Source organism: Plectropomus leopardus, chromosome 14 (assembly GCF_026936395.1).
Source record: "Plectropomus leopardus strain MGB_pleo_1.0 chromosome 14, ASM2693639v1, whole genome shotgun sequence".
Lineage (NCBI taxonomy): Eukaryota > Metazoa > Chordata > Actinopteri > Perciformes > Serranidae > Plectropomus > Plectropomus leopardus.
Genome location: NC_142189.1, coordinates 17,379,540 through 17,393,442, shown reverse-complemented (window position 1 = coordinate 17,393,442; position 13,903 = coordinate 17,379,540). Strand labels below are relative to the sequence as shown.

The 13,903-nt window shown below is 38.1% G+C and overlaps 1 protein-coding gene across 1 annotated transcript; it reads left to right on the top strand.

Moving 5' to 3' along the window:
* The first annotated feature begins 2,692 nt into the window (after positions 1–2,692).
* On the top strand, positions 2,693–13,137 carry LOC121953205 (14-3-3 protein beta/alpha-B-like). The gene is made up of 6 exons (XM_042500145.2): positions 2,693–2,848; positions 4,175–4,574; positions 9,123–9,240; positions 10,521–10,681; positions 10,774–10,869; positions 12,056–13,137. The coding sequence occupies exons 2-6, from the start codon at positions 4,242–4,244 to the stop codon at positions 12,128–12,130; spliced, it is 783 nt and encodes a 260-aa protein (XP_042356079.1). The 5' UTR covers positions 2,693–2,848; positions 4,175–4,241; the 3' UTR covers positions 12,131–13,137.
* The last annotated feature ends 766 nt before the right edge of the window (positions 13,138–13,903 follow it).

The following is a 13,903-nucleotide window of genomic DNA, read 5'->3' as shown; positions in this document are numbered from 1 at the left end:
TTGGGGAAGTAATGAGCATCTGGAGCTCCTTACCCTCCAAGCAGAGGATGAGATCAGCCGCCATATAACAGACATGGTAAATGTTTGTTGTTGCTATGTTAATGCTGTTGTTATTATTTCGAAAGTGCTGCCAACTTGTATGTTGTATGTCACACAAGAGGCCGATGCTGTTGTGTTACACATCACGCCCATCCCACCCGTTAAGCTTTTCACTTCTGTTTTAATTCTGCAATGTCAGCATGCTGTCTGAAATCAGACACAGGAGTGGCATGACGCTGCTGTTTGGTTCTGTGTAAAAATGCAAAGGGGGCATAAAAAAGTGACTTTGTATCGGCCCTATTGAGTATTCTCCATGTAAATAGGGTGACTGACAGTTGGACAGTACTAAAACACAAATCGTCAGATTGTTGGTTTTAGTCTTTTCATGAGATTTGCTGACAATAAGATAAATACAGAATAAAGCCATCCTCATCCAAAATGACTGGCGTACCAGCGTGTGTGAGTTGACCCCTGTCTGCTCTCCTATAGCCTAAAGGCTTCAGGTAGGATTTCAGTTTTCCAGGGAGGGACAGTCCTGAGTGGAAACTGATCCTTCTAAGGATGTACAGAGGACATTTTCATCCACTACACACAGTGGGACAGTACAGCCTGTCACTGGGATACCTGGGGTGTATTTATCTAGCCTATTTTGTTTGAGTCCCCATAAGATATAGAGGTTTAAACTAATCCAGACATATCAGCATTACTTAAAAGGTGGGATTGATAATAAGGAGACAATCCACAGACCCCTCCGAGGGCTGAGAAGAGCCATCGACCCTGTTGTTACACACGATAAAAACTACAATGTGGACTGAAAAGAGGATGAGAAATGGCAGACAAAATTATAAAATGCATCGTGTTTGAAAAAGAGAGCAAGCAAGATCAACCTTTTTTTGGCACAAAATGACATTGGATTATGCCTAGTTTAAGTAACTTCCACACATTAGAGAATAATCAGGGAGAAATTAGCCCCATTTTATATCTTTTAACAAATGAGGCTGGATTACCAACTTTGCTTTATTGCATTACGGTATTTATTTTATTTACTTTTTTTTAAAGAAAAAATGCATAAAACATTGCTCCATATAAAATATAAACTAGATGCAATAAGGTCCTGTCATGAAAAGGGTATTTCTTATATTCAGATTTCTTATATTTTCAGTTTCATGGTTCTACTATAAATATTACAAAATGTTTAGATTTTTTTTTTTTTTTTTTAACAATCACACTGCAGTTTTGGGGCTAGGTAGTAGCCTATCCCAGCACTTAAAACACAAAACTGAAAACAATGCACAGAAGTGTGTGAAAGTTATGTTTCATAATGGGATTATACAATATACATTATACATGATTTGTGTATTTTCATTCTATTTTCTTTTTATTTATTTCTGTTATGGATTTTGTTCTTTAAAAAAGTTTTTTGGGGAAAAGTCTTGTTTCACCAGCAGACTTGTACTCTACACTTGTACTTTCAACATGCTTTTACTTTGAAACCTGAGACAGTTGGTTTGATGTCTTTCAAAAACATGGGGATAACACAACAAAAAACTTTACAAGACACAGCCCACAAAAAAGTTACAAGAAAATTACCTGCATAAGCAAAATTGATAAATTGATAAATACATAAATTTAAAATACTAATAATAATAACCAAAATATATGTATATGTATTTTATATATTTGATGTGTTTTTCTGTAGCAAAATTTTAAATAGAAATTAGCATTATTATAAATATAGTTTTCTGCACATTTTCTAATTATTTTTTTTTGATGATTTTCGCATAATCCTTCCCTCCTATTTAAACTAATGATGTTCTTGTCTTCTTTTTTCCTTCTTTTTCTAATTTCTTGTAATTTACTTTTCCCCCATGTTTTTGAAGGAAACCGAACCAATCTGCTCAGGTTTCAAAGGGTCAAATAGCTTGTAAAAGGCGTCTGAACGCAGCTCCACAAAACTGATGCAGATCAAGTTTTCAGAGAGTTAATTACGAGTAATTTAATAGAATTAGATTTGATACTTAAGTAGAGTAAATATCTGATATATTAACACTTTGCTCAGGTAATATATATATATATATATATATATATATATATATATATATATATATATATATAGTTTAAAGTTTTGTTAGTTAAAATGTTTGTTTGTGTATTATAATGTTCACAATGTGCTTCTTCTCCGAATAAAGATAATTTAAAAAACGATGTGTTTGTATGTTTATTTTGGCAACAGTAGAGGTCTATGGCACAGACAAGCTACACCAAGCTTTGAATAAGCAATAAGCAGAAACTGTATTGTCTGAGTCGCAACATGTGGGGGGGATGAATTTGTTGTAAATGTTTTCATGGGACTTTTCTGATAATATAAAAAAAGAGTAAAATATCACCAGATAATCCTTGAATAAAACATTTAAGAAAGATAAATGTCTCGTGAGTGCCACACCCGCCTCCAGCGCCTCCAGCGCGTGAGAGCAGCGAGTGATTGGATGAGCGTCACCATGGCAATGCAATGACGTCTTCATTCCTTGCTCGTGGCCCTAGCCCGCTGCAGCGTCCCGGTCTACCACACTATCTCTCAAGGACCGCCTCCTTCCCCCGCGCTAAACAACTACTGGTTCACGCCGCGAAACTCGCATGTCAATCAAGGGAGATTAACTTTACGATTGGATTGTCGACATTCACATGAACCGCCCTATTTTAACAAGTCCAGCGGTATGTTCGCTACCATTGCTGTTCCTCGCCTTCCTGATCAGTCGCTCACAGCGGATCAATTTCAGGAGCGATTTTAGACCTCCGTGGGTCGGAGACGGTAAGGTTTCTTTTTACTTTTCCTTTTGCTTTAAAGTTTATGGTCGCCGGACAGACGCCCTGTGTTTCGTTCAAGGGTTTTTTTGTGAGAAAGGCTGACGCTAACGTGACATTTTTTTTTAATTAAAAGGAGTGGCCGGTGTAGCTAACGCCAACTAGCTTTTGCTAACTTGCTAGCTAGCTGCTCCAGACAGCTTTGTGGCGGGGTGCCGTGAGTAATGCGGTCAGACGACGCTGAAGTCTGCTTATTATTCGTAGCTTCCGATTCAGCAGAGTTAAGTGAAAATTTAAGGAGCCATCCTTGGCTTCATGTCCCCCCTATTGTGATCAAAGCGTGTGAAAGTTTTGGGGAGAGCATCAACGCTTTAAAAACAAAAAAACAAAAAAAACCAAAACCTGTATTTCATTTGTGAGAATGCAACAAATCAAGATTTCATTGCCATCATTTCCACATTCAGATCACTTTGTACCGGGTCCTCATTTGAAAAAAAAAAAGAAATGTCACGGTTTTTTTTTTTTTCGCATCTTCATCACATTACAACAGTTTTCTAGAAAGTCACTATACTTAAACAGGTAAAACATTTTCGAGAGATTAAAGATTATTTAAAACATAGTTTCAGATTTGGTAACCCTTTGTATTCCATCTGTTAAAATAATTAAAATATATAAGGTCGATGAAATGCTGTTTCAGAGTTGTGAAACATTTGTTCTAGTTCTGAAAGTGCACCGTGGTCCTTTTATGCAATTCCACAAATAATATAAAGGTTTCACAAATCTTAAAATTGTGTTTTCATTCCAGATTTGACAAGTCTAAGTGTAGTGGATTTTGATCTGGACCTGATCTAATGTGAAATAAGAGGCGAAATTTACTCTTTTTTTTTTTTGCATTTTACATGCAAAATAAAGGTTTCACAAACTTGAAAGTGTGTGTCAGACAGCGTTGAGGCACAGTCGGGGGTACAAAATGCCGAGGATGGGTCTTTAAGCAAAGTAAGATACGTTTCCCTTTGCTCTTCCCTTAACTGCTGACTCGGAAGCTACGATTCGGAAGCGAACTTCAGCGTTGTGCTTGCTAGCACATCAATGCGTCCGATGTTCGGAGTTTAGAAAACGTTTTTAAATACAGTGTTTGTGTTTTACTTCGCCTTTTTGTACGTGTTTGCACTACAATGGTACCTTTGTACGTAATTTTCACGAGTGCTGTAACCAAGCCGGATGGTGCCGCTTTCTAGCTCATAGCAGGCGGATGTATGTTCCTACATGTCATGATGATAATAGGCAGAATATTTTGCAATCATATAACTAATTTAATCTCCCATTCTTGCAGCTTGCAGCGTTACTGTGGGGAATAACTCAACAGTCTTTGATTGTCACATACCCCCCGGTTTTCCAAAATGTCAGACGACACAACTGTGCCGAATGATAAACGATCCCAGCTTATTCATAAGGCCAAGCTGGCGGAGCAAGCTGAGCGTTACGAGGACATGGCACGATTCATGAAGGAGGTTGTGGAGATGGGAGGTGAGCTGTCAAACGAGGAGAGGAACCTGCTGTCTGTTGCCTACAAGAACGTGGTCGGGGCGAGGCGGTCCGCATGGAGGGTTTTGTCCTGTCCAAATAAGTACAAGGGCACGACTGAAGAGGATACGGGGAAGCATCAGCAGCTGGTCCAAGACTATACGAAGATTGTGGTAGATGAGCTGGAAGGTATCTGCCAGGAAGTTCTGGTAAAGTATTTCAATTTAACACAGATTTTTAAGTTCTTTTGCATGGTTTCATGTCACCTGTATGTGGGATGGAGACCACCATGCTGGAAAAAAAGTACCCTCAAAGTAGAGCAATTACACTATTCAATTATAATTTAACCACATTCAACCCCTTGAATCCTGAGCATATTGGCTTAATCTTTTTCAAAACCATGGGAGGAAAGCAGTGAGCAACTTCCCAAGATCATTACCTCAAAATCAGCACACACACACACACACACACACACACACACACACAAACTTAAAACCAAGTAAATGGTTAGAGAAAGTGCTAACATTTCAATAAAACTAACTTTGAATATATAATTAGATGATTTTTTCAAAAGAAATTAAACAACTTTGATCAGGTCTGAAACTTCAGTCTGGTTTCATTTATACTCTCCCACTAGCATGAGTGGGAGAGACTAGTGGTGAAGTGCTGTCTGTTTTTTAAGACAAGTGTCAGGTGTAGCTTTTAAGGGTACACTTGGAAATGGAGGAAGAAACTATACGCGTTCAACCTAATAGCGTACACCTTCGCATTGAGTCTTTCACAGCTGTTGTCATGACACATCTGCAGTCATGAAATTTAAAGTGACACATGATTATTTTAGTTTGTTAATGTGTGTCAGAAGGCATCTGCCCTGTTTCCTGTGAGCTCCTCTTATGTATAAATGCGGCCGGAGAGAACAAGGATGTATTATGTAGTCCTCCCACTGTTCCTGCCTATTGGGAATCTCGATTTAAAACAATGGGTTCAAAACCTTGTCAGGGCGTGAACCGTCAAAAGGTCATAGTGACTACACCAGCAAGGTGTGTCTAAAGGGGTGGAGAGAAAATTCAGGGCATACATGGGAAAGATATGTTTTACTCTGTAAAGCTATGCTATGTTCACTTTCCACGTAGTCTCATCTGGCAGATAGACGCTTGATGTGGTTAGCCAAGTGCAAGAATTTACATGCCTAAATGACTCATACACTCCCTCAAGACCAGTTTGTGCAGATCATCAAAAATGACACCCTTCTGCAGAGCCACTTTTTCAAGCCAATGAGGCTGTGCTTGACAGTTGAGCTAAATGCACATTTCAAGGCTTAGCTTTACTGGAATAATGGGGGGTGGGATACTCTTGTTTAATCTAATGCAACAGCACAGATTGGTGCTTTGCATTATTTCCAGCCTGCCTTGATAATGGATTAGAGGAGATCTGGGTGGAAGCTCAGCTGTAAGATTGAGATAATTTCCCTGAGCCACTGTATGTAAAAATGCATTGCAAAGCTGCAGAAGCCATTCACTTCCACCCATGTGTGTTCCTGAGAATAAGCACTATCACAGCTGGGACTCAGCATTCAGTATCTCTGCTGGTGAGTGTTGACTGAGGGTAGTTTGTCAGTGGAGGAGGGTGTGTCCGTCCTCATGCCTTAACTTGTCTACACAAGCTTGACAGGTTAGTTATGCACTAGGCTAGGGCGGTATCTAGTTTTTCATACCTTCCTGGAGTTTTACTGTGGTATACGGTGTACAGCACTGAGCAAAAGTCTTTGGCAGTCGTAGATTTGTTGAGTTAGCAAAGTTGTAATGAGGATACATATATTTATTTCTCATTTGTATTTTTAATTTCGCATACACGTTTCCTGTATGTTCTGGCTGTATTTTAGTAAAGAGGCGACTAATAATGATTATGATCATTATGACCTTGCTAAAATAACGTCTAAGGTGGCCTAAGGCTTTTGCATAGTACTGTGTGATGGTATCAGTGTGAGACACCCCAGCACTGCTGCCGAGCGAGTTCGCTACCTTCTGCAGGCTGTCTTGCCATTTTCAGTCTACTCATTAAACAAAGCACTCACGTGACACCAACAAAGGTTAATATTATTACACCTATTTTTTCTTATTAAACAGCGAAAGATCACCATGCACCTTCTGAATTCAAGTTATTCTCGTTTTTTATTCCACTGTTTTAACAATCAGCAACTCCAGTTTGATCAAAATAATTAATAATAATATTAATAATAATAATTAATTCACCAGGTTAGATGTTAAAATAATCAGTTTTTCCTGCTCTCTCTGATATTGTGGGGATAACAGGGATAGTTGTTGAACGGCTGCTTACAATCTTATTCTCTTCAACTGTCAGTCAGCTCAGCTGCCTACTGCACCACGCTGACCTCTGGTGGCACGGGATGCACACAGCATACAAAAAATCCTCCTTTAAACCTCTCCAGTATGAATTTAATAGGAAGAGCAGGGTCCATATTTTTGATCGGTTTTAAAATCACACCGTCTAGATTTCTAAATACCTTGGTATGTTATAATACCGCAATACTGCCCATGCCTGTTGTGACCCATAAAAGCAGAAGCACAGAGATCACCAGAGAAAAGTAAGCTGCTTGTGTGCCTGTCTGTCTTGATTCTCTGCACAGCAGACTGCAGCTAGACAGACTTCAGTCTCAGACAAAAGTAGGTCTCAGCTGAGCGGCAGCAGGGGCTCAAGGAAGGTTCCACATAGGATGTGAATAACCGGGCTCCCATAGATCCTTAAAAAGTCTTACAAGACATTGAATCCATTAATCGAAAAGAAGGCCTTAATTAATCTGTCAGCAGACTTAAAAAATGTTCAGACATGAGAAGTAGGATTTTATTAATTTTTTTTCTGACCTTGTAGTATAGAATCTCAATAATGGGCTACATCTATTTTTTTGTTAAAAAATTTACCAAATTCATCTTCTCAAACAAAAATGTAATATTTTAACACTTGGACAAAATTGTCCTTCAGTTTTGGTTGTTGTAAACTTGGCCTTAAATTTAATACCGAGTGGGAATAAAAAAAGTCTTACAAGTCTTAAATCTAGTTTGCCGTAAGCTGTAGGAAACCTGTAATGAGGCTCCTCTAACTGGATACCAGTGCAGGCTTGTCTGGTATTCCAGTGGTGGAATATTTCAGAATCTACCCCCCCGTCAAAGCCGTCGCAGAACCTGCCACACGTTTTTTTTTCATTCATCGTATCTGATTATTACATTTGCTAAATACATAAAAACCCCACTGCATAGGTAATTGTGCTGCTGCTAATTGAACTGTTAACGAGAGATTAGTCAAGGCTGGGGAAAAAAAAATCCTAAATTCCTGACATGTAAAGGTCCCCACATACATGCACACTGTGCTTTCATGTCAGCACTGGTGGCTGAAATCAGAGCTTTGTGTGAAAGCACTGAGAGCGAGGCTACTCCTCTTCTTGTCTATTGTGCAAAGCATGCAGGGAAAGAGGAATGCTTAGTACTTGAGACATGCGCATGTTTCTGCTGAGCCAATCTTTGTGTCAGTAAATGACTAGGGAGTGGCTGCTGGGGTGGGTTTGGCTCAGACATGGAAGCTTCTTTCTCCCAGGGTTTGAAAGCAAGGCTCTTTTCTTTGACTTAAAGTATTTAAGTAAAAGGCAAAGAGGTTGTTTATATCTATTCTAACACCATATTGCCTTTTTGTCAGGACTGCCCTTAGAGATGAGGTATTGGCAGGCATTTTCCTTCTGAGTGAACAGTTAATCTATTCTCTAAGTCGTTTAATTTGAGTATAAACCACAGTTTCATTGATGCGGATTAGCCCTGGTAATCTTCTCATGTCCATCCAAGGACAGATGATTAAGGATGATTTTTTTTTTAACATTTATTTTATATTTTAGCTATTTTACCACTTGTTTTAATACAGTTACTATGTTGTTTAAAGCCTGTATCTGATTTAAGCAGCCGTGCCTTTTCAGTGGGGCAGAGTCATTTAATATCAGGGTTACCACGCTCATGAAAAACCTGGAGAAGTCACAAAATTTCACAGTCTAAATATCAAGGCCCGGTAAAGTTAAATAATTCCTAAAAATCCCTAAAAGTTTTGCAAAAGTCCTGGAATTTTGTTGAGTGGAATGAATTTTTTTTAATATAATGTGTAATTAAGTTGTGAGTGATCTAATAGTAAAGGAGTGGTTAATGTAGTGAACTCATCATTGAACATCCTAGCTAAAAAATAACCTAGCGGTTGTCCTTAATCTTATTGCTGTAACCTCTAGATCAGATAGAGACAGATCCTACTTGCTAGCCAGATATTGACCTGGAATATATACATGCATATACTGAAAGCATGTTCCTTTTTTTTACTTTCGCGGTTTCACGTAATGTAACGCATGCAGCGCTTGTATCTTACGACTTTACTAATTTTTGAGTAAATTTTAGTGAGGTATTTAAAAGTATAAATCTGGAATAAGATTAGTGTCAGCAATAAGGAAAACACCTGGTAATGGGGCAAGAAAAAAAATATTACAGGTCCCTGAAAATTTGTGGGAAAGTTTTTTAAAATTTTGTCCTCGACAATGTGTGGATACCCTGAATATTAACAGTGCATCTGCTGTTTCACTTGTCTTTGGATTTAATTTTTTGTCTGTATCTTTACCTTATCTGTATCACAGTGTGTTGAGTCTTACTGTTCATTTGTCCATTATTTGTTCAGTGCATCTAATTAAACTGATCTGACATTTTCTGTCTTCACAGAAACTGCTGAATGACCATTTAATACCGAATTCCACAAATTGTGAGAGCAAAGTCTTCTATTATAAGATGGAGGGGGACTACCACAGATACCTTGCTGAAGTCAGACAAGACGAACAGGGTGAGTACATATTTGTACATATATTTTATTTAGAAAGGCACTTCATCCTCGAAGAAAGGCCTTCATGTTATGTTTGTGTGTAACATTTTTTTGTATTTGGAAGTCTTACAGGTGTCCACTTTTTCTTTTTTTATTTGTATATGTAAAAGCTAATAAATCCAGGCATCTTAACACTCAAATAGGAATGTGTCAGCTTTCTTCTTCAAGCTAAAAGCTGGAAATTATGTCAGGTAGGGCAATGCGTCACAGCCGTGTTGCCACAGGACACCATCTCATAGAAAAGTGTAACAGAAATGGGTGGCAGCAAATTGGGCTCCAGCTTTACCAAACGAGAAAGTTTGTAATGACAGAATTTATTCTTCAAGCCTGTCACATGTAGGAATGGGTATCGTCAGGATTTTATTGGTACTGTACCGGTACTGCTTATCGCTATCGATACTTCTTGATGCTACTCTCTATAATTTGATGCAGAAAAGAAAGACATGATATGTAAAGCTGTGAAAAAAATTAAAGTAATTTTGTTTTTGCCACAAATTGGGAAACTCAGTGATTTGACTTCTCATGTGACACTGGCTATTCAAATTTCCTTTGACAAACTATTTCCACTAACCGAGTAAACTGAGAGGTTTCTCAGCAACATAACTTCTCATGTGAATCTTCAGTTTCCTGAGAACGAAAAAAAGATTAGAACTATAGCCTTTGTTAATTCACGTTTATTGTTATTGGGGCAGCTTAAACTTTATTCGTAGCACACCTATCCGCAGTTAACTAACATACCTAAACCAACTTCACACCACTGAAGTGACATTGCTGTTTTTTCCTGTGTCGTCTCCCCTAGTTTTCGTGATGGTAAATGGGCTGGACCCGGGTCTCTGACCTTTCTACTGAGAATGAAGCAGAGACTACTGCTTTATTGATGTAGTGACTAAAAACTAGCTAAATTAACCTATAGTCACATGTGTGAAATATATAAGAAACCGTCTTTGGGAAAAATGTATATGACGGGTAGTTTTAAGTTTGGCAATCGATTATCGCTTCACTTTCGGGGAGCTGTCATATTTTCTGTCTTTACATACGGTCTGTGGTTTGATCCAGTGAGTTAAAATGTTTAATTTTTGTATCTTTGACGAGAAACTTCTAATTTTATGTTATTATCTTGGATGCCATGTTTGGACAAACTCTCAGATGGTGTTGCTTTAAGTGGATTTATATCTCAGCCTTAACACGCATACATAAATGCCTGTTATTATATTCAGTTTGATTTCTTCCTCTATCTCCAGTGCACAAAGAAAACTCGGAGCAATCTTACAAAAAAGCGTGTGAAGCCTGCGAATCTATGACCTGCACACATCCCATCCGCTTGGGCTTGGCACTCAACTTCTCCGTCTTCTACTACGAGATCCTCAGCTCCCCTGAAAAAGCCTGTGAATTGGCTAAAAAGGTCTGTAGACTTTCTTATTAAAATTGGTAACTTTATGATGTCCTTCATTTTTTTATGTTCCAAGTCTTAAACGTGTCCCTTTTTGCTTCCAGGCATTTGACGAAGCCATTGCAGAGCTTGACCAACTAAATGAGGAGTCCTACAAAGACAGCACTCTTATCATGCAGCTCCTTAGAGACAACCTGACAGTGAGTGTTCTGCTGACACAAAAAAAGGATCTTTACTGTGCAATAATAGTGCTAATTGCCACAATGTCTTCAGACAAACTAATTTGTTGAAATGGTCTCACTTGAGGGCAAGGCCTGTTCTCACAGTAAGGGATGAGACACGATGAACCGTACAAATTGAGCTTAATGCCGTAATGAGAAACAGAAACAGTTATCAATCTGAAATTCCAAGAGCTTTTGGAGCATGTCGCTCACACCTCCAGGATTGGCTACAAAAATGTCCCTGGTACAGTGAACTTCAGTGGCTGCTTCATTGCCACTGTGTGCTAAATAAGTTCCCCTGAAAGTCCGTAATGGATTCAGTAGAATGATTAGTCAGTCCTACTATATACAAATGTACTGTAAATCTGTGCAATGTTCTCACGTCCTGTAGGCATCATGGCAACAGTTAACTTGAATACACACATACTCACATGCAAACAATGGGCTGTAGACTCTAGCAGGTCATATTTGTGCAAAATCTGGCGACATTACTTTACCTTGGTTCTTTGGTCTCTCACAACGTCACCGGCTCTGCATCCCTCAGCTTGTCAACTTGGTTATGAGGGGGAGATGTAACAGCGCTATCTGTGTTTGCAACACACAATAGCTTATCGAGGCAGCGGTAGACCAGCAACTCTGCCATTCAGTCGAGTAAAACGACTGTTTTTGTCAGTGTAGTCTGGTGTTTGATATAACAGCTTCAAATCCCTGTCGGTAAGTGCTGTGTTATGGTAAAGGTGTGACAATATTCTAAATATAGTGAATAATTAAACTGATAGTTTTTTTTTTTTAGGTGGGTTATTTTTAAGATGGCTTAAAACTAATCTATTAAGGCAGAGTTTGCTGAGTGCCGTTTTATTATATGTACATGATGCAGCGGTTTACTACCTGGAATTTTTTATAGATAAACATTGTGATTCAGTTCAATTCAATTGCAAAAATAAACAGAAATGGCCCTTCAATATAAAAGCTCTATGCCAGAAATTCGGTCTACCTTAAAATAAAGTGTTCCATTCAGGATGGACTTGCAACAAACTTTTGGACCGCAACCCACCAGTTGGAAACCACTGCACCATAATGCATCAAAATTCAGAAAATGTGAAGGAGTCTGGATATTTGAATTTATTCCACTATATTTTAAAATATCGTATGTTTTTCTCCTCAGTTATGGACATCAGATACCGCTGCTGAGGAGGACGATGGTGGAGAGGCATGCAAGGCTGTCCAGGATGAGAGCTAAGAGCACAAGCCCTCGATGTTTGTGTCATCTCCAAAAAAAACAAAAAGAAAAGAAAAGAGAAAAAAAATAACTTTTTACACATCCTTCATTCCTTATTGCTTCACTTAAATATTCTACAATTAAAACCCATTTCTGAAAAGAGTCATGTAAGGAAATGATAATAATGATTAAAAAAAAACAAAAAACTTTTTTTTCCAAAGTGTAGATTTGAATCGGTGAAAAGAGAATCCCTCCATTCCTTTGGTTTGTGTTTGTCCTGGCCTTCCCATTTGTGCAGTCTCAGCTGTAGAAAAGTGATTGATAGCTTGACATGGTATTAGACTCCTAGCTCACTTTAGGGTCCCATCATCAAACAACCGGAAACCTACATTCCATCAATTGAGGCAATGTTTTCAATGAGAAATATTAAGATATAAAAAGTAGTTCCCCACATGACTTTTTATAAGAGTGTCTGTCTCTACACAGTTACGTGGTACGGTTATAGCAGCTGAAGTCCAACTTCAAACAGATTAAAATTTCACACTGCAGGGAAAGCTAGTGCACTTTACATGCTGGCAACACATACTATAATACAGCCAAGTAGTGCCAATTGGTTAAATGCTCACTTTCTGCCCTGATTATATTGCCAGTCTTTTCACTGAAGCATGCCTATCGTTTGGTGTGGGGGTTAATGGTGGAGGCTTTACTGACCAAATACAGGGATTTTTTTTTTTTTTTTTTAATGGGAAGGCTCTGTCATGCATGTCTCTGGAGATATTACACTGGAATGGGAACAAATGCTGTAACACGCAAGTTCATGTGTCAAGTTTAGTAATTTTCAATGCAGGTTTGTACACATCCTTCAGGTGGGTGATTTGTAGTCTGTCCAGTGATTGTCATTAGAGATGCGGACCACTATTGTTTTGCTATTCATTGAATTGTAGTCCCCCAAAGCCTTGTGGAACTGTTTGAATCCCTATGTATCAGCTATGTTAACATGAATAAAACATTTTATAGACCACGTCTAAGTTGGCGTTTCTCTTCCTTTTATTTGATAAATAATGTATGTTTGTAAATGCCCTGCTTCAGTTTGCTTAACTTGATTGTTAAATGACTTAGTTTTAGACAAGAATGCAATTTATTTTCTTTTGGAATTTCACTCTGTTATTTTAAGGGAGTTAAACCTAATTTAACAATTTTGTCCATGTCATTCTACTAATGTTGTTTTTATGAAGATTTTAAGGTTTTTCCTGTTGCATTTCTGAAGGGAAATTGATCTTTGACGAAATTTACCACTGGTTTTCCTGATGTGAAACTGCAAGTGGATAGTTGAGTGCAGTCATGCTCATCTGAGCATCCACCTGGGTTATTTTAAAAGCAAAAAAAAAAGGAAATTCTCATAGGCTCATTGAGTTGTCTGTGTCATCTGAAAACAGAAATAGCACTAATACTAAAAAGACTTTAAAATGTATTCTGTTATTCTGTCCACAATATGCAATAGTTGCCTGTATTCATATGCAAAATTAAATTTTAATTTTATTGGCAGTGGTGGAATGTATGAGGGAGGGTAGAGACTGATGGTTAAGAAAGAGCTGAGTCATCTGTATCTGTCTATCTGTGTATGTAAAAAAAAAATCTGTAACTTTATTTAACTGCAACAGATAATGGTCACTTTACAGATTGACCCTTTGAAACCTTGGCAGGAAAATGGTTAGAAAGGTTAGGGTTAGCATATTAGGAAAAAAATAATACAGAAATTAGTGAGAAATTAATTTTTAAAAAAAAGTACTTGAA

What these genes read in the sequence shown, in the direction of transcription:
- LOC121953205 (XM_042500145.2), top strand. Translation starts at nt 4,242, where the DNA reads ATGTCAGACGACACAACTGTGCCGAATGATAAACGATCCCAGCTTATT. An exon ending in AGTCAGACAAGACGAACAGG is followed by an intron (nt 9,241 to 10,520) that starts GTGAGTACATAT and finishes CTCTATCTCCAG; the next exon opens with TGCACAAAGAAAACTCGGAG. An exon ending in TCCTTAGAGACAACCTGACA is followed by an intron (nt 10,870 to 12,055) that starts GTGAGTGTTCTG and finishes TTTTCTCCTCAG; the next exon opens with TTATGGACATCAGATACCGC.